Genomic DNA, 19693 nt, shown 5'->3' on the forward strand with positions numbered 1-19693 from the left:
CATGTCCAGCAAGCGCCCAATGCCGCTGATTTTTGGTTACAATGGAAGACGCAAAGGTTGGATGCTGGAATGATGAAGTGCAGGGCGCAGCTGCTGGTCGTGTGTATATGCTGGGTCCAAGGAATTCTTGAAGATGCTCCGCCGAACGAAGCACTGCAGTCTCATAATCCTCCTTAAAGGCGGGTCCCCCTGGTCTAAATTTGGAGCTGCAAGTGGCCCCCTGTTTGTTTCCACAAGCGCAACACGAGCAGCGCTGAAAGTACAGTTGATGGTATCAGGAGAGAAGAAGGAAACAGTACAATGTTTTGAAGCATTTATTTATTTTGCGTCTTGATTAATTATTTTCTTGATTGATAGATTTACTGCCGCTCTCTACCACCTAAATATAGCCATCTCACCTCTATCATTCATTGGTGCAGAGCGAGCATCTTTCACGTGAGCTGGCGTGACCGTTACGCCCATGCCCCGCCTAACGCTCCCTCCACGCTGTAAAACACTTTGGGCCTGACGCGTTTCGAAGCTCCACGCGCCGCATTGAGCATTGCATTCCTCGGCTTCCCCTTGCGGATCTACGGATATCGCAAACGCAGATACGATCTCTCATCCTGCGATAAGCTTCTTCTTAGATATCCAATACTATCCTATTACTGTCGCCACCACTCAGAAGCACGCCCGCAGACATTGAACATGCCTCCCAAGCGACGGGCCGTCGAAGACAGTGAAGACGAGGTTCCCCCCACTTCTGTCGCAAAGAAGAACAAGAGCGCCGCCGCCGCCAGTGCGCCAGATGGCAAAGATGACGACGGCAATCCGTTCTGGGAGGTGCGATATGACTGAAAGCCAATGAAACTGGTCTTGCAACTCGCTTACTCACCGCTTTGCAACAGTTGTCGAACAAGCGACGCGTAGGAGTCTCCCAGTTCAAGAAGATGTGCTTTGTCAACATTCGCGAGTACTACGAGAAGGATGGAAAGACGCTTCCCGGCAAAAAGGTAAGCCCTGCGAGTTCTAGCAGAGGAAACATGGTCGGATACACGACGCTGATACTAGCCCAAGGGTATTTCTCTGTCTGTCGAACAATACCTAGCCCTGATCAAAGCAGCTCCCGGTATCAACGCGGCTCTGCGAGCAAAGGGCCAAGACGTCGATGACCCCGACGAAATGGATATTGAAGAACCAGAGGTGGTTACAAACAAGAAGAAGTCCAAGTCGGACAAGTCCAATATTGAAGCAACCAGCGATGAAGATGAAGGCGATGATTAGACGCGGACGTCTCCCTGTAGACCTTGTGGTATTTGATTTATGAAGTCCGCCCTATGGGGCTTTTAATCGCTGGAGTTGGGAGCTTCTACCATGGCACAGCAGGCTGGTGCCTAGCATGAGCAGGGAAGCTCGTGGGTTCGGGGTTGTGGCTGTCATGGTGGTTGACAGGTATATGTTACGCTCTGATTTGTATCGCGATGATATCCCGTAATGACAAAAGGTTTCTGAGTAAGTCGCGAGCGACAACTGTCATGTTTCAGTAAGACGATGGACCGGTGCAAGGATTCTCCAGAAAGGCAGCGACAACGTAGAGATGACTGTATCTTGTCTCATCCCACAGCATTGCAAACAAATGTCATTGGATGTCTCTGGATCGAGCCGCATTGGGCGGATGTAGACGTCCAATCACGAGCCGACGATATTCGCAACGATATCACTCGCAAATACTTGACCTTGACTGCCTTAGCGCAGCACCGCAGAGTTACCTAGAGATCCCGTGTGACACATCTCCAATGAAGTGGTGTCGCCAAGGCTGTTTGATGGCAGAGATCCCGGGTCCGTGGCAATGACTAAAGTAGCGCTGAAGCCCCCTATGATTGGCGCACGGGGGCGTCATCCTTCACCATCATGCTCCCTAATGCCTGCAAAACTGTCATCTGGTGTCGATCCCATTAATCTCATCTTGACCACTTCCACGCTGGCTCTTTTCCCACTACTCAAAACCCCCTCCCACCCACACGATATTGCAACAATAGAAGTCCAGCTCCTCATAAACTTCTCATAAATGCAACACGTGCTTCCCGAGACTGACTTGACGCGATCACGGTGCCTGTTTGCCGCCGTTTTCGGGCTCCGCCTTAGTCGATAAATCCCCCTTGCGTCAGATTACCTAACCCGACGTCGAACTGGCAACTTGATTCCACATCAGCGGCCGGTTCTGGGTGGCTTTTATTGTCTCTCAGCCCTCCCGATACTTGCCTTCTTCTTTTTTTACCTTTCAAACTCATGGATGGCCGGATCATATAGAGCCAGACAGCAATTGTGTTTAATGATCCTTTCTTAATCTTTTTGGACTTTCTCACCTCGGTTGCGCCGGCGCGACTGTTGCTTTAATCATGATCTCATGGCGGATTGGGCTGGGGCGCACGGAGTCCGTCAATAACTACGAGGGCGTTCTGGTTTCTCTAGAAGAGGCGCATCTTCACAGCCACTCGGCGCGGGTTGGACGAGTCGAGTTTGAAAACCAAGACGAAAGCGCGGGTGACGACGATGACGATGATGTGAATTCAGTAAAGGACGATCAGGGAGAGGGAATGTTGCTGATGAATGCCGCTGAGTACACCATCGAAGGATTAAGAGCAGAGATGAGGCAGGGCAAACGAGGGCAGTGGACGGATTATGAGAGTGAGTGTTTGCGACAAAAGTGACGAGAGAAAGTCGACACTAATCCGATAATAGTCAAATCCAAGCTCATCAACAAGGCAATTCAAGACATTGGCATGGGGCGCTACAACTGGCAGTTGTTCATTCTCTGCGGCTTCGGATGGTTTGCCGATAAGTAAGACAATCCATTTTCTCTATTTCTGATCTGAATCGTTGACTAACATGTGACATCAAATAGTTTATGGCTACAGGTGTGCAGAATATGCTGTGCTGAGACTATTGCTTTGTAATGCTAACGATTAGAACAGGGCGTTTCACTAACCTTGCCATCATTATCGGCGGAGTTTGATATACCAGAAAAGACAGTGAGATACACGACAAGCGCCTGCTTTGTCGGGCTTTCTCTTGGAAGTTTCCTTTGGGGTATTGGGTCCGATCTCTTTGGCCGCCGAATCGCGTTCAATATGACGCTACTTATTACGAGCATCTTTGGTATCCTGGCTGCGTACGCCAGAAGCTGGGGGGCTGTATGCTTCCTTTACGCGGCATTCGGCTTCGGTGTTGGTGGCAACTTACCCGTTGACGGTGCCTTATTTCTGGAATTTCTGCCAGATGCTTCCAGTTCACTACTCACGCTGTTGTCCGTGTGGTGGCCCATCGGACAGCTGGTATCCTCACTAGCTGCGTGGTTCTTCATTGCCCAGTGGCCCGTAGAGATTGGGTGGCGATATTTTATCATGACCATTGGCATCATTACCTTTGCAATGTTCGCCATGCGCTTCTTTCTCTTTCACATGTTCGAGTCGCCGAAATTCCTTCTCAATCAAGGCCGCCAGAATGAGGCAGTTGCTGTCGTCCACGGCATCGCCTATCGAAACAGCGCAAAGACATGGCTCACCTCACAGATTCTCGATCAAGTTGCGGCGGAAGATCCCGAACAATCCAGCAACAGTGCTCAGCAATACTCCATGTCCTCGGTTCCGCGTTCCAACATTTTCAAGGAGAAGTTCAGGGGGTTCTCAGGAGATAGACTGCGGCCGCTATTCCAGACTAAGACTCTAGCTCTTGCAACATCTCTTGTGTGGTTCTGCTGGGCAACCATAGGCATGGGATATCCGCTCTTCAACGCCTTTTTACCCCAATATCTTTCTCATCACGACGGCGATGCGAGCAGCGAAGCAATGCAGGACGAGACCTCGGCCATATCCGGCGTCACATACCGCAACTACGCCATCACATCCATCATGGGAGTTCCTGGTAGTCTCCTTGCCGCCTACCTAGTCGACCATCCATCTCCTTTCTTCGGCCGTCGTGGAACCCTGGCCAGCTCCACCGTCGTCTCAGCAGTATTTCTCTTCATTTTTGCGGCGTACGGCACCACACCGACGCGCCAGCTCGTCTTTTCTTGCATTGAAGCTTTTGCTCAGAACATCATGTACGGCGTTCTGTATGCCTTCACACCGGAAATCTTCCCAGCTCCCGTTAGAGGTGCGGGTACGGGAGTGGCCAGCTTCCTCAACCGACTGACGGGCTTGATGGCTCCGATCATAGCGGCCAACATTCCTGGAGACGGGTCCACTACGCCCATTTACATGTCTGCTGTTTTGATCTTGGCAGCGTTTGTGGGCATGTGCTTAATTCCCATTGAAACTAGGGGTGCGCAGCGGTTGTAGGTTTTTTTTGTGTCTTTAGAGAATCTTGGGCAGTGCTACTGGAAAAGCAAATGTGGATAAGTAACTGCAGCAAGTATATTGGCATTCATACATATAATGGCTCTTATTTGGACATTGGGATGAAGAGCTTGTCACCATGGGCTAATTGGAATATGGCTCATTTGGTGGCCCCTTGAGAATAGATTTCATTTTGTATTAGAACAATGCATAACGGTTACCAATATCTATCATCATCTATCGATTGCCCTTGGCGCCAGCAGGAACATCAACACGTCGCTTTCTCAGCGAAGTGCCCATGGCATCACGAACCATGGGGTCAGCACGAATTGTGTTCTGAACCAACCACTCTCTCATCTTTCCCTGTAGATTGGATGTCGCCTCTGCATCCCCCTTGAATGGCGTCATCTCCATCTCCATTAGCCTCGTTGAGTCGGCATCGAACTGGCCCGTGATTGCTTCAAGGCGGTTCAAGCCCTGCACGAGTAGCTCGTCCTCGTCATCGATGGATCTCCTCGATGGCGAAATGAGCGGACCGATCTGTGACAGGGCAATGTAGATGGTGATGGTGAGTTTGCGCGCAAGCTGTATAAGTTGAAACGGCAGATACGGCGGGTGAGTAGCCGTCTTGGAGAAGAGGAAGTTGAGGCCATCCAGCAACGATGGAAAACTCGGTCGCGTAACAGCTTGAATCTCGAAGACGCACAGGGTCACCAATATCAACCATCGGTAAAACTTTCCAAAGTCCATGTATCCCAGCAGCCCCAAGATGTAAATTGACCCTGCGGCAACAGCATAGTGCGGCAGGATTCCTGAAAAGACACCCCGCGAGACGTAGTCCTTCACCGTGACGCACTTTTGCCACGCTACAGTCTCCGGTCCGAAGCGCTCGTAGGCGAAGCGCTTCGCGGCATCTTGCAAGGTGTCGCTAGCAGCCTTGAGGTGGATGAAGTAGGAGGCCGAGTCGGAGGCGTCGCTGCCCGTCTTGTCGGGGTGATGAAGCGCGGCGAGACGGCGGAAACGGGACTTGATGTCGCGATCGGTGGCGGAAAAGGGTACGCCTAGATCGGTGTAGAAGGAGCCTTGGCGGCGGAGGTCGAAGTCGGCCTCGTAGATGGTGTAGGAGAGGTAGATGGCTATGACGAGGATGTGGATGTTGCGGCGATGGTGATTGAATCGCGGGCTGCCGGGTTGGGGCTTGGGATCGCCGGCACGGATGGTGAGGCCATAGTAGATGGTCTGGATCCAAGAGGTTGCGATCTGGGGGGCGTGAGAAAGCACAAGTTAGCTAGCTGGTTGGTCTCGTGTGCAGCTTGAAGCAGTGAATGAAAGACGAGATGCTGCGTTATCGAGATAAAAGGAGTGCTACTTACGTTTGGGAGGAAGGACCACCCTATAATGGACAGGAATTGCGACATGATATATCGTGAAGCATTGTGGTTGAGATGCGAGCTGCAGGTTCAAAGGCAAATATATGTTGGTGTTTTCTTGAGGACAAGCTGGCCGGCGATTCTTATCGATAAAGTCTGATGTAATCTTTTTGCAGGGGTCTTTTCGATCCGGCGTTTGTTAGCGAGTACATGCCGAGATGTTAGTGGCAAAGCAGTAGAACAAAGAATGTCGAATGTGGTGGCTAACAAAGTACTAAGACATAAGCTATTTCTACCGGTTGCGATACTAGTCAAATATTATTTCAGAGAATTTTCTGGAAATAAAATGGGAGTTTGGGAGAGAAGAACCAGGAGATTGTTCAACCGCTACGACTTATTGCACAGTCGTCCATGTCTTCTATTAAAAGATATAGGTATGTACTCAATCAACAGAGAGAGCTAATTGATAGTGTAGAGACGTCAACAGGCTTGCTGGTTGTTTGTGCGGAACTCTTTGTTTGCTGGTGGGCAAACATTGTTGTATGGCTTTGTTGGCATATGGCCTTTTTTTGCAGCCCTCGAAGGGTGTGATGTCAAGTGCAGCTTAAAATCGAGGCGATATGTTATCCTACGTCTGAATGTCACACAGAGCCGCTTCACAACAGCTCAACTACAATGACAGTGCTAGAATACGGATAAGTTCCACTTCGACTTTATTTTTGGTTAGTTTTTCTCCATCAGTACTTTCAAAGTCGTAGATCATATGTAAGCAAACCCACAGCATTGTTGCATTCCGCTTGGCCGATGACTCTTCAGCCCTTAAACATACATCTCTTGATTCAACGGATTAGTATAATTTGGCGCGCAACCGCCAACACACTAACTTGACTTGAACCGATTCGCGCCAGCTACTTGTACCCATGGCTAAATGGCTGAATGCGGCAGCCAAACACGAGCCAATTTACACGATGTTAAGCCTCCACCGATGAGGCATCACGTCAAAGTTGTGATACGGTTATGTAGTTTACTCGCTGGCTCATGGGGTGTTTTAAACGCTAAAAAGAAAGTGCTCGTAATGTAACATTCCTACATTATTGGTAATGCAATAATGCGGAGAATACCGAGCCGTTGCGGGCGCTTCTAGAGGAGTTTGATCTCCGAAAGTACTGAGGGGATCGATGAGGCTGAATCTGGAAATCTGGATGTTTTTAGGATGAAGGTGATTGCTGTCACATGGGCTTACGCCGGACTTTGCTGGTATTTCCAGCCCCTCTCGAAGAGGCTGTAACGATGGAGAATATGCAAGGTTACATCAAAATTTGTGTGTGGACATTCTGAATAAGTATATTTGAGCGTGACCAAGCTTACAATAAATGGGTGACTGACAATTAAGTTCAGTCTTTACAATACGGTCAAGCGGGCATATCAGCTTCAAAATTCAGTTCCAAGGCCTCGTTTTATTCAATACCACTCACTACCATGAGTCGCAAGCCGCTATCAGTTGTCGTTATCGGCGTCGGCCAGATGGGAACCAGCCATCTCCTCGCATATCATCACAACGCCATGTACAAGGTCATTGGCATCGTATCAAGGAGCGCTATTCAACTACCAACCGAATTGAAAGAATACGAGAACCTCGCTCTTCCGAACATCAATGCAGCTCTGTCGCTTAAGCCAGATGTGGTCTCAATAAACACCCATTCTGATACTCATGCTGAGTATGCGGTGGCTTCAATGGAAGCAGGTGCTCATGTGTTTGTTGAGAAACCTCTAGCAACGTCTGTTGCAGATGCAAAACGAGTTGTAGACACAGCCAAACGAACCGGGAAAAAGCTTGTCATTGGTTACATCCTCCGTCATCATCCGAGTTGGGTCGAATTTATTCGACAGGCTAGGCAACTTGGGCCACCTTTTGTTATGCGCATGAATCTCAACCAACGTTCGGAAGGAAATGCCTGGAACATTCACAAGCGCATCCTGGAAACGACTAGCCCTGTAGTGGATTGTGGAGTGCATTACATTGATGTGATGCTGCAAATCACGGACAGCCGGCCCGTTCAAGTTAGAGGCATGGGGGTTAGGCTCAGTGACGAGATTGACAGGGATCAAGTTAATTATGGCCATTTACAGATTACATTTGAGGATGGATCCGTGGGTTGGTATGAAGCCGGCTGGGGCCCAATGATATCTACAACGGCCTTTTTCATCAAAGATGTCATGGGACCTAGAGGTGCTGTATCAATTGTCATGGATAGCAATGCTGATTCTTCGGACGTGAACGCGCACACCAAGACAGCAAATATCAAGGTCGCCCCGGTTAATGAGAAGGGTACGGTAATCTCCATGAAGGGTGAACCGGGCCATGATGAGCTCTGCGCACTAGAGCAGGAGTATCTGCTAGAGTCTATTCTGGAAGACCGAGACTTATCCAAACACATGGATGATGCTGTTCAGTCCCTTGCAGTTGTGCTAGCAGCGGATAAGTCAATGAAGGAAAATAGAGCGATTGATCTCTAGAAAGATAATTAATGCTGAAAGAGAAGCTAACAGTTGCAAAAGTAGCGGGAGCGCAATATTTTTCACCTCAGTGCAGTATGTATATGCGGATCTTCATTGCAACCACAGCCAAGTTAATAGCTACTGTAATGAAAACTCGTATGTACATGTACCTAGTAAGAAGATCTCCCAAGTTTCGAGATTTTATAGCCTACCTCCTGAAGTTTTATTAGTATCTCCCGGTTAACTATTCTCCATATATCTGCAGTACTCTTATTGCTAATCATCATCATCTTGTCGTCTGGTGGATCCATTGTAAGGAACTCCAATTCGCTACCACCAAGCTCAGGTCTAGCCACAGGCGCCTCGACATCTGCGGAGCACAATGTGCTTTCGCCCGGTTGCCAATCCGGGGTAAAAATCCGTCCAATGCAGCCACTGCAGCAGAACTTCAAGAGGAAGAGGCGCCCTTCATAGGGTTCTGTGATGAGAATGCAGTTCTGTTGAATACATATACCTCGCTTGTCGTGAGGGCGGTACTCGGGAGGCAGCCACAGGAGCTTTTCTCCTCTGAAGTTGATCCAAGAATTAGACTGCTCAAGGGTGAGATCATTGCTATCTCTCAAACGGACAAATTCTTCATTTGGTTCTTCTGCTGGCTCTGAGCTCTGTTTTGTCTTAAGTATGATTCGGATATCGCCATGGTCAAGGATCAAATGGCTTTCGTCTGAGAAAGACAGCCGCTTAAGCCTGACTGACTCAGTAATAAGCCGAGAAAAAGAACCGAAGGGCCCGGCTTGAGTAGAGGAGCCTCTTTTAGAAGATTTCAAGTCGTCGCCGCAGATGCTCTTGGCAAAGACTCCTTTGCGAGAAGTAACGTCCCAAACTTCGACTCTCGTGACATCTCTTACAATATTATGCCATGAAAATGCCAGAAACTTGTTGCTTGGAGAGAAGGCAAGAAAGGTTTCCCACAGTGACTCACCTGGCTCCAAATCTTCTAGATAGATAAAACGCTGTGATGTATCGACGTTCCAAATCCCAATCTTCCGCTTGGACCGTCCTGAAGCCTCGAAACTGGCATAAGCAACAGCTAGATATACGCCGTCATTAGAGAAGAGTAGTTTGCGGCCAAAATTTACACAGTGATGTTTGTGGTACAGCAGAGTCTTCGTCTTCGGCTTTAACGATACGTCCCATACTCGAAGCTTCCTGTCCAGAAAGCAGGCTAACTTGCTCGAGTCGGGGGAAAATGCGAGTGCGAGATCAGCTACAAAGCCGTGTACTCGGATGCGGATGCAAGTCCTGTTCTGAAATAAGGTATCGCAAACAAATATCATTGGCACTGGGTGCCTTGTGAATGTAGCCAACTGTCTCCCATCAGGTGAAAGTACGGCACGATGGTATGCTGTGGTTAGTTGCTCGAGATGACCACTGCTTAGATTCTTCCGAGATGGCTCTCGTGAGCCGAGTTCCACAACATTAATGACGCTCTGACTGGCAATATATATATGATTCCCGTCTTGCTCACATGGGAATGCTAATTCGCCAGGCTGAATCTTTTGCGTCGATAGCATTTTCCCAGTAGCAACATCCAGAATGTAAACCCCGCCGGAGTTGCATAATGCAAGTCGTCCATCTCTTGATAAGGCGATATAGGAAGAGAAAATGTCAAGGGCGATTTGAGATCTCCATAGAGCCGCACCTGTTGCAACGTCAAACATTGAAATACAGGTTGACTTCATAGACATTGTATGTACAACTATGAGATGGCCACTCTGCGAAAATCTCATCGCTGAGACGTGTGAACATGTGAAGCAATGCAACTGTTGAAGTTCGTTGTTCGCGTTCAAACTGTATAATTTGACTTCGGGGCCATGTATGTTGTAGATTTCAGACGATTGTTGTGCTACCGCAAATATTCTGCTGTCCTTAGTAGAGAACGCGATAACACAATGAATAACTTGTAACTTTAGAGGGAATTTGATCAGGTTGGTCACCTCCCCAGTCTTTGTGTTATAGAACGAGATGTCCATTGATTTGCGATCAATTGAGTGTGAAAGACACCCTAGTACATTTGGTACCGAAGGTAATAGCGAAAGCATGTCAATCAATTTTGTTTCGGCAAACTTGATTTGCTGTAACATCTTGCCTGTAACGATATCCCAGATGATAATCTCGTCTCTGTAGAGACCGCCACTCGCTATCTCGTTGCTATTCCATGGAGAAAAGCTTACGCATGAATGCGAGTAAGTTTTCATGCTTCGTATCAATCTTCCGGTCTTAGCTTCCCAAATCTTTATTGTCTTATCCTTGGATGAAGATGCTAACCACGTTCCGCAACAAGATACATCGATGCTATTAATAGTGTCCGTATGGCCATCAAATCTTTGTAGGTATTGGTTCCAATTCATCTCTTCTTTGGGAAGAAGTTGAATACATTTCGGAGGTTCGTTTGTGAATATTCTATGCGTGAGACTTTGTGTTGGACTGAATAGTAAACCAGACATGTACACCTGTAGAGGGAAATCCGCTATAACGTTACCAAACATTCGGATAAATCGGTAATTATCCTGGACAAGGTCTTTTAGTCCTGATACTCGTTCGTCAATCTAAAAGGACAAATTAGTAAAGTTAATATATATATGATCATGTAATCATACTTACAATTAGGCTCTTGAGCCTCTGTAGATCCTCCCTTCCAGTATATATAGAATTGAGAAGACTAAGGGCTTCCAGCCAGTATACGTATTTTTCCCTCAGGAAAGTGTACAGCACTTTATGTCTTTCTGTATTGTCTGAAGTATCCAATGCAGCTGCAGCCAACGATTGCTCGAAGTGATGAATCCAATAGATACAGCAATACGCGACAGAGGTGAGCGTGCTAGATTTGACTTGATCCAAAGTGACTTGATTCGCCAGAGACCCGGGATTTTTCAGGCCATACATATTTCTCTTTAAAGTTTTGTGCATTGCAGATATACAGTGCTGAAAGATGTTTGCATGAACAAGCCTTAAACCGTCGGGGAATAGCTGAGCTGATGCCTCTGTGATAAGAAAGTCTTTGGCCGACTGATGCACAAAATAGACTGTACCATCCCTCAGAGTCAGGAATGAGCCACAGTAGCCCAAAATATCTCCCCAGACCAATTCTAAAGACTGTCTTTGATCCTCAGAAGTATTGACAAGGGAATTGAATTCTGTTATGGTAAGAGGTCGGCGTGAGACAGTAGCAATAGCAAGGATTTTTCTTCCTTGGCCTGGTATACCGGGGTTACACACTTTAGTGATCATTCGCCCATATAAACTGTTAAGTTCTGCAGGATACTCGGATGACTTTGGCAGAGGATCGGAACGAGGAGCTCCCTTAAGTTGTGCGCAAACCAAGGCAACCCAGAGAAATGTACCATTTGCGTTTTCATGGAGATATCTTTTAACCTTGGCTTCCTGATCTTTTGTATATTCCTTTAGTGTAGAAAGCGCCTGCACTTGATGGTCGACGTAATCTTCGATTGCCTTGGATACTGAATCGGCGTTGAGTTCGAGGCTTATAGCGCGTCTGTTTTTGGCTGTTGCCAATACGTCTATGATATCCTGTTCGTTGCGACTTGATAACAGCCATTTTGCTTTTGAAGAGGACGAGGATAAGTCTTTCGCTATTAAATCAAGAAGCTGTGACAGATTTGTCTTGCATTCATCGAGTGCGTCGATGATGATGGTTAGACTTTCTAAATTAGGGTCATTGATAAGGTTCAAGAATATTTCCGATAGGGAATACCAGGAGTTCGTATCCTCGAATAGCTTTTTTCCTGCCTTCTCATATCCATCTCTCATGTGTGAGAAGAGTACAGGTTGTCGGCCGATGATTGTGTGTAACAAGCCACGCAGGATTGATGTCGCATTATCAAGACGAGAATCTGTTGCCTGGCATAAAAAGTGACAGACATTTCTAGTCGGCCTGTCTTTCTTTAATTCATCAATTATGCCACATAATAGCATTGTCTTTCCTTTTCCAGGGTCACCTTTGATCCACAGTAGACGGGATTCGGCATTGTCACGCCACTGAAGATAATTCTCATTTGTGAGAATCCAATTGTACGCCTTCTCAAACAATCCACCTTTTGTGCTTTCAATACGTAATTTATCAACCTCGGGATCTGTTATGAATAAATCTTTGAGGCAAGCATCGTATACTTGGCGATTCCGCATGATGTGAGTTTTGTCTGTAGAAGGGTAACGCTCAATTAGTGCTCTCGTGGTTGATGCAGCCGTTGCAGCGGCAAAATTTTGCCAATTATTCCAATTACTGTTCTTATGGCCGTCTCCGTAGCCGCTTACGCCTTTGACAATGACGCAGGGCAACTCATCCCAAGCTCCGGCACTTCCAGTTTCAAGAGCTATAATGTCTAGCTCTCGAGCGATCTGGTCACGATATATTCCTGACATGGAAATTGTGTCTCCAGACCCGATTCTTCCGAAGAATACAAACCATCCTTGGTTGACTTGCAACCGTTTCGTATCTTCAAAGCGCTGCCGAGGTAGCTGGCGATTGTAGTCACAACCAGTCTCTTTGCATGATAAGTCTTTGGATGGGTCATCCGTGCATGCACATTTCGTTGAATGATGGCACTTGTGATGGTATGTAGGCTCGAAAAGAATGTCGTTGGCTGAGCCGGGATACTCGTAAATCACTCTATTGACAGCATCCTTCTGAATCCGCGCTAGATGAGCCGCCGCTCTCTTCTCCAAAGCCTTGCGGTGTGGCCTAGTGCTCATAGCGGCGATGAAATTTCGAACATCTCTAGATGGCCTACCAAGGCTGTCTTCAACGGCCGTCTTGATCGCAAGTTTGTCGGAGTAGAGGCGGCCGAGGTCATATTGAACGATACTCTTACTGACGACGACGTCCCCTAGCGCAAGCTCCCCGTCTTCTCCCCTTGTGCCTGGGACGCCATCGCAGATTCCGGTGATAAAGATGAGCTTGAGGTCGTGATAACTTGAGCGAAGGCTGGCTGCTGCTGCTGCTGCCGAAGCCTTGCCCCTATCGCTGAGCATCAAGATAACAACATTGAAAGATCCAATGCGACCTGTGACATAGAAGTTGAAGTCTCCGTCGACTCTGCCAAATGTATATCCTTCAGCGTCCCAGCAATCATCTAAAAGAAGGCATATAGCAGTGTAGTCCAGATCTGTTGAGCAAAGTATTCCAATTTCAAAGTCGCTACGACTGATTGGAGCCCGGCTAAATGTTGCCATCTTCTTTAGCAAAGTAAAGAAGAAGAAAATGATAACGCAGCTTGACTAAAGTATAGTCGCTGCCTGTTGATATTTAAAATCATGGTACCATTAGCCCCGCAAATATAGAGAAGAAACAAATCAAGCATGCCACAAACTTATCATTATATGTATCTTACTTGCATGCATTGATACCCAATCAACGCCCTGCTAGTTGCCTACCCTGATGCACGCGTGTGATTCGATGGGATTGCAAAGCAGTGGTTTAATTATTTCATGTACATAATTGTCTCCAACTACAGCTACAAAATCACGCAGAAATATTGTAATATCGCTTTTCTCTCAATATCTATGCTAACAGAGAAGATTTCTTCTACATCTTTTAGTAGTATAACTAATTAGGCAAAAGTGCAGAAACGAATCATCACCAGTTCATTGGTGGAAGTTAGTGGATGCTTGCATGGTACCCCTGGAACTGGTCACGTTCCAAAATCTCAATACATGTATATACATGCTGCAGCGCGACAGGAGGCTTTTGTTCATACACATTCTCAACTTAATGCAGGAAGACCAGTATTTAGTCCCTCATCTCTTGCTCTAGCCTATCCGCTTGAAGACTGCTTTCTGCCTTCTCTTGGTTTGAGTCAGGATGCCGGGGCCGGCCTAAGGCCATGGGGCTGGCTTTGGAAAAGTCCAGGATTCATGTAGAAAGTATCAACTTATAATCGGTAACTTTGTCTAGACCAAATCTCAAATCAGATGCTGCTGATACCAACTTGGCTTTTTTAGCCTCCAGGATATTCAGTAACACAGCTAGGTGTCTCATGTTAGACTTAAATGGATGGTTATACTGATTCTGATAACGGCTTACTTGAGAGGTGCCAACGCGGTTGCATAATATGTAAGATGCCCGTGAGGGTTTCGATCTTATCTTTGGTGTCTGCATCGGGATCCCCAAACCCAACCATTATGAACTGGGCCGTGGTTTGGTATATCATTTGCCGAAACAATGTCGAGAGTTCGCCTGCGACCCTCGAAATAGGTGGATCTACACAGCCCACATCTGGGTCTTTGGCCATGATAGAGATGGCTTCACAGGCAGATTTGGTCTCGTAAAAGATGGTGCTGCGTATTTCTTGTGCTGTTGCGGCGCCAACTTGTTTCCAGTGATGATCCTGAAGCAAGAAGAGAGCACTGGAAATATTAGCCTAAGCTGACATCGACAAGGCTCTCTTTCTTTCTCTGCTGCTTACATGTAGCAAATTGCAGATGCGGGACAGTACTGTAATTTCCGGACTGCGGTCCATTTTTCGACCATCTGTACATATGCGTGTAGCGTACGGCGCAGTTGTGCTGTATGTTCTTCGAAGCGGACGGCCTGACTCCCTCCATATGGTGAAGGAAATGATGAAATGGATTTGATTGTCTGACCGAGCAAATAGGTTGCTTGAGCAAGACCACCAAAGAGGCTCGTTTTTTGATTGAATCCAGCAGATATCGTGATAGCGTCTTCCGGCCGAAACGTCTATGAAATGTCAACCAACCACACCATTGGCTATCACGATCCAGGTAAGCGGCTTACACCATCGTTAAATTCCCTGTCATTTATGGGCAGAAAACTGTCAAAGGTTGGATCCTCTGTTGCCAAAGGTCGGCCCGGGTCTCCTATATTCAAGAGTCTTTAAACACTTTTAGTTGGATCACCACCAAATGTAGCATCACTTGACTCACCGATCCAGCATCAAGACAGCCCACCAGACACGTCTTTGCTCTTCGATCTCGACCCCTGAAAGCCCAGTTTTACCATCCCCAACCTGACATGTCATCAATTTATTCAGGCCCAAGGCAGTCCCATACCTAGCGCAAGTACCCACACTCAGGTATGCAGAGGGATAAATAGCCTGGTCGATCTCATAGATTGCAATGAATACTGCAGCCTGGAGAATATGCACGGACATCGGAGCAGTAGCCTCTACGTCCGCGTAAAATGTCTTTACCAACTGATATAGTGGCCATCGGGCATCATTACCATTCTCAGAGGCTGGTGCGCAGTAAAGCTTCATCGTCAGAGCCAAGAGGATGAGGCCTCGCCGGTAGGGAGAAATCGGGTTAAGTGCATCAGCATAGAACCGTTTCCTGCAAACAATAGGCATCCAGAGAGATGTCGCCTGGAAAAACTTTGCTCCTATTTCATATATCTGATCGGGTTGACCGACATGGGCTGCGATACTGCTGGGAATGGAGTCATCTTCAGAAGGCGGCCCGAGTGAAGCATCGTGATAGACACTGGGCTCAATGAAGCGTATAGCGGTAGTAACATGCGGTTTCCTATAGTGCCGAGCGATAGTCGCGTCACTAGGACTTAGGGGAATTGTCTTTGTCCCTTCTGCTTTCTGAGTATCTTGAGTCAAGGCAGGTATCTGACCACGGCGACGTGGATAGGTACAAGGGGTGCTCCGGCGAATACATAACTTGCAAGCCGGTAGGGTCTTATCGCAGCGTCTTTTGTGTTGTCGGCAATATAAACACGCGTATTGCGCACAAATGGAATACGGCTGGGGAGAGTCCATTGAGAAGCATCTCCGTCGATCCTAAGACCGAATAGTGAGAAGTCAGGCGCGCAATAGGTTGGGGGAAGCGGGCGACCTACACCGTACTTATGCGGCATTGCCGCATCGGAGTCCGACTCTCCCGCTAAACTCGGCCGCAGCAGGCGCTTGAGAGAACATTCAATGCCCACCTGAATTCAACGGAGCATGGTCTGACCAGGACTTATCGTCTCCATAAGATGACCTATAACTGCTTATGTTGCTGATCTAGTTGTCTAGACTAGATCCGCCGCCGTAAGCACTGGCGCCAGAATCGAGACTCCATCATTCTCCAGCTCTCGAAGATGACTCAAAAGACGCTTTTGTATGTGACTTGCCATTGAGCTCTAAACGTCATCATTTCTCGGGCTCATTTGAACTCCAATATACTGCCGACTCGTATCAGTTAAGTTGTGACAGTGATCCGCGAAGTGTACCTAACAGTCTTATAGGGATGGCTAAGACTAGGAGAGTTCATACTGTGTGCGACCCACTGTGAGCAGCCTTGTGGATCGTGTTTCGCGAGACATTCACTGCTTCTACATCGAGACGCAATGTTAAATGGTCACAGGATGCACTAATAGGGAAGAAGCTCCAATATCAATGGTTGCAGATTTTAGCAAGAGAAATTATATATGCGTACCAACTTGGTCTAGGGCGAGCACATAGGTGTTTTTAGTCATAATGAGAGCTCCATAGCTTGAAATAAAGCTCTTTGCATATCTAGCTGTTCATGACAGCGATCTCCGTAGCCTGCTTACGCCTCAAGATAGCTAGGCCTCTTTTTCGTATTCTAATAGTGTAGCATCTACTCTGTAGCCCATTGATCAGACACTGTGCAAAGCAACGTGTGACATTCCGCCTAGTAAAATCCTTACACTCGAATACATGCAATGAGGTAAAAGGCAGCGTGGGTTTAAATTTTAATCTCAGTAAAACTATTGTCGATCTGCCAAGCTAAAATATAGTTTACAGAGTAACGAATAGGGAGAGGATTTTCATGAGTTAAGGAAACTGATCTAATAACATCCCAAAGAATTCCTCCAATAAAATCGAACCAGTCTACCTGGGTAAGTTCGGATAGACATCCTCAATCTCCAACAACTAGAGTAGTATATTATCCTATTCGCCTGCCCTACGCTAAGTCGGAGTAGTACTGTAGTTATATGTACTTTCAGGCATTTAAATTGCGTCCTCTACTAGTGATGCCTTGAGAGATTAACCGAACTTGCGGAAGGGCCGCACTCCGCCCCGGATGACCGAGGCGAACAGCGGAGTAGGAGCAAACCCGGAACCACGCTTATGGGGTTGGGCTACGGCCGTGCCCCAGCTGCCCTTCGTATTGTATCAAGTTTGATGCTCGTTGGCCGGGAAGAGATTATAAGATTTCTGTGATTCACCATAGCCTACCTATTCTTAGTACTCATAGGAAACGTAAGATTCACTCTCGAGGAAGTGGCCCGCCGACTCAAGTCTTACAGCTTCAAACACTTATAAAAGCCAACTCAACCACCGTAGACTGTCCTCAACCACACCAAGCAAAATAAAATACCAATTAGTTGAGAGCATGGCTCAGGTGATTCTTTACGATAATCCTAGTCGTTTTGGGACCGGGACATGTTGGTCACCCAATGTATGGAAGAGTGAGTATCAGTTGCCTCCAAGTGATAGTAGAAGTTAACCACTAATTATCAACCTTAGCACGACTCCTTCTTAATTTTAAGGAAATAGACTACAAGACTGAATGGTTGCATGGGCCAGACATCGCGCCAACCCTCAGATCGTTGTGAGTCACGCCGTGTGGATGGTATACATGTTTAAGAAACTCATGAATATATAGTGGAATTACGGCTCATATTCCAGGAACTCAGTTGGCCGATTATACCATACCCGCGGTTCGCCTCCCAGATGGCTCTTATGTCATGGAATCATTGAGTATAGCGCAGAAGCTAGAGGCTCTCAAGCCAGAGCCCAGTGCCCAGGTTGATCACCCAGTGGCAAAGGAAGTTGCGCAGAGCCGTCAGCGTCTAATTATATGCCTTGCTCCTGTGCTTGATCCTAGAATGCCACGGGAATGCTTATCGGGCCCTACTATTGCATTTCATCGACAAACACGAAAGAAATTCTACGGTATGACCCTCGAAGAGCTAGAGGATGGGTTTGGAGGGCGAGAAGCGTGGGTCAAAGCCCAACCATTGCTAGATGAGCTTGCTGGGATTTTGAAGAGGCAGGATGGGCCTTTTTGTTTGGGGGGAGAGACGCCGAGTTACGCAGATTTCATCATTGTGGCCTTTTTGGAATGGTGTCGATGCCTTCAAGGCGGCGCTTTCGAGCGAATTGTTGGCAATGAGAAAGCATACCATGATGTCTATATGGCTTGCCGACCTTGGCTGCAGCGAAATGACCACTGAGAGCTACCTCTAGACTCTCCTCGACTTATTACTCAACATAGAATGGTTACGACTGTTGGGTCTGCATAATAAGCAACTACAGAAAGAAAAATATACATGTTTCCGGTCTATCAATCAAATCTACTGAACAAGATCGCCGACGAGGATATTGAGTACACTTGATAGACTCGGCTACCAAGCAATCGAGTACCTAGCTACCTGAGTGCAAGTGTCACTTTATATACACTCGTTAGAATAGCACAGATTGCCAGTGGTTAATACGGCGTTCCTGTTATGGAGCTGAGAAAAAGTTTATCTTATAAAGGGGACTCAGTGATCTTCCATATCATTTGTGTATGAATAGGGGCTGTAGCTGAGGCATACCACCGCTCTGTGAACAAGCTTCTAACCGGATTAGTAGCTGCGGGCACGGGCTACACTCTTCCAAAGGGGGTTGTAATAGGAGGTCCGAAGGTCAGGTGAAAAGTGTAAACAATTTTGTTGTAGTTAGAAAGAGTTGGGTTAAAATGTCTCATGATTAGGTGCTTTTTCATTGTGTTCAGCCGTAGTAGTTGTAGTATTGAGCTGATGATGTCCTAGTGTCTTGGAATACAGGCAGCTAAAACAGCGGTGCCCCGATTATCTCACAGCACGAGTAAAGCGAAGATGCTTAGCGCGGGGTTCTGAGAAGCTCACTCAGCCTGGACAAGCCACTGTATCGAAGCTTTGATATCTCAACATTGAACTTCTTGCTACCTCAAGCACTCATTCCAAATGAAGTCTTCTTGAGCATCACAGAGAAATGTCGTGGGGGCCCGTCCCTTCTCAGCTACGTCTGCTCTCCCAGCTGAAAGATGCGCCTGTCGGTGATAAAGTGAGATTCTTAGGATGGTATGTCAGAATCTCTTCCCCCCTTTGGCCCCTCCAATGCTTAAGCCTGCGCGACAGCGTCATTTCATACGACAGCGCAACAGCATGCCTCAACCTAGGTCACATGTACCCGCCCGGCACTAACGAGACTGTGCGGGTAAATATTGAGCTGGTTCTTGAGACGATTCAGTCAGGAGTAACACAAGTTGGGCAATGGGTCAATGTTGTGGGGTACATTGTCGAGGGCAGTGAGTCGCTTGTGCATGTCCAGGCCCTGTTGCTGTGGCCGACGGGCCCGTTGGATATTGGCAGATACGAAAAGAGCCTGCAGGAACAGATGGCAGGGTCCTGACGGGGGGCCTCCATTTTATTTGAACACTCACGATGATGGATGGGGGAAGCCTTGATACGTCAGGCATTTAAGCTCT

The 19693-nt window shown here is 47.3% G+C and overlaps 7 protein-coding genes across 7 annotated transcripts; 4 read left to right on the plus strand and 3 right to left on the minus strand.

Moving 5' to 3' along the window:
* Positions 1–687: 687 nt before the first annotated feature.
* T069G_00267 (transcriptional coactivator p15 (PC4) domain-containing protein) lies at positions 688–1263 on the plus strand (the record flags this gene model as incomplete). The annotated part of the gene is made up of 3 exons (XM_056167477.1): positions 688–822; positions 888–992; positions 1057–1263. 3 exons carry the CDS (start codon positions 688–690, stop codon positions 1261–1263), a joined length of 447 nt encoding a protein of 148 aa, XP_056032793.1.
* Positions 1264–2378: 1115 nt separating this feature from the next.
* Positions 2379–4319, plus strand: T069G_00268 (major facilitator superfamily domain-containing protein; the record flags this gene model as incomplete). Its single annotated transcript, XM_056167478.1, has 4 exons — positions 2379–2667; positions 2722–2821; positions 2885–2897; positions 2955–4319. 4 exons carry the CDS (start codon positions 2379–2381, stop codon positions 4317–4319), a joined length of 1767 nt encoding a protein of 588 aa, XP_056032794.1.
* Positions 4320–4553: 234 nt separating this feature from the next.
* T069G_00269 (dnaJ domain-containing protein) lies at positions 4554–5734 on the minus strand (the record flags this gene model as incomplete). The annotated part of the gene is made up of 2 exons (XM_056167479.1): positions 4554–5576; positions 5690–5734. 2 exons carry the CDS (start codon positions 5732–5734, stop codon positions 4554–4556), a joined length of 1068 nt encoding a protein of 355 aa, XP_056032795.1.
* A 1431-nt stretch (positions 5735–7165) lies between these two features.
* On the plus strand, positions 7166–8203 carry T069G_00270 (oxidoreductase family, NAD-binding rossmann fold domain-containing protein; the record flags this gene model as incomplete). The annotated part of the gene is made up of 1 exon (XM_056167480.1): positions 7166–8203. One exon carries the CDS (start codon positions 7166–7168, stop codon positions 8201–8203), a length of 1038 nt encoding a protein of 345 aa, XP_056032796.1.
* Positions 8204–8355: 152 nt separating this feature from the next.
* Positions 8356–13438, minus strand: T069G_00271 (NACHT domain-containing protein; the record flags this gene model as incomplete). The annotated part of the gene is made up of 6 exons (XM_056167481.1): positions 8356–9887; positions 10335–10396; positions 10733–10794; positions 11192–12621; positions 12672–12748; positions 12813–13438. 6 exons carry the CDS (start codon positions 13436–13438, stop codon positions 8356–8358), a joined length of 3789 nt encoding a protein of 1262 aa, XP_056032797.1.
* An 824-nt stretch (positions 13439–14262) lies between these two features.
* Positions 14263–15570, minus strand: T069G_00272 (fungal specific transcription factor domain-containing protein; the record flags this gene model as incomplete). The annotated part of the gene is made up of 4 exons (XM_056167482.1): positions 14263–14611; positions 14671–14942; positions 15000–15096; positions 15149–15570. 4 exons carry the CDS (start codon positions 15568–15570, stop codon positions 14263–14265), a joined length of 1140 nt encoding a protein of 379 aa, XP_056032798.1.
* A 2002-nt stretch (positions 15571–17572) lies between these two features.
* Positions 17573–18416, plus strand: T069G_00273 (uncharacterized protein; the record flags this gene model as incomplete). The annotated part of the gene is made up of 3 exons (XM_056167483.1): positions 17573–17648; positions 17707–17791; positions 17846–18416. 3 exons carry the CDS (start codon positions 17573–17575, stop codon positions 18414–18416), a joined length of 732 nt encoding a protein of 243 aa, XP_056032799.1.
* Between the last annotated feature and the right edge of the window lie 1277 nt (positions 18417–19693).

This window comes from Trichoderma breve, chromosome 1 (assembly GCF_028502605.1).
Source record: "Trichoderma breve strain T069 chromosome 1, whole genome shotgun sequence".
Lineage (NCBI taxonomy): Eukaryota > Fungi > Ascomycota > Sordariomycetes > Hypocreales > Hypocreaceae > Trichoderma > Trichoderma breve.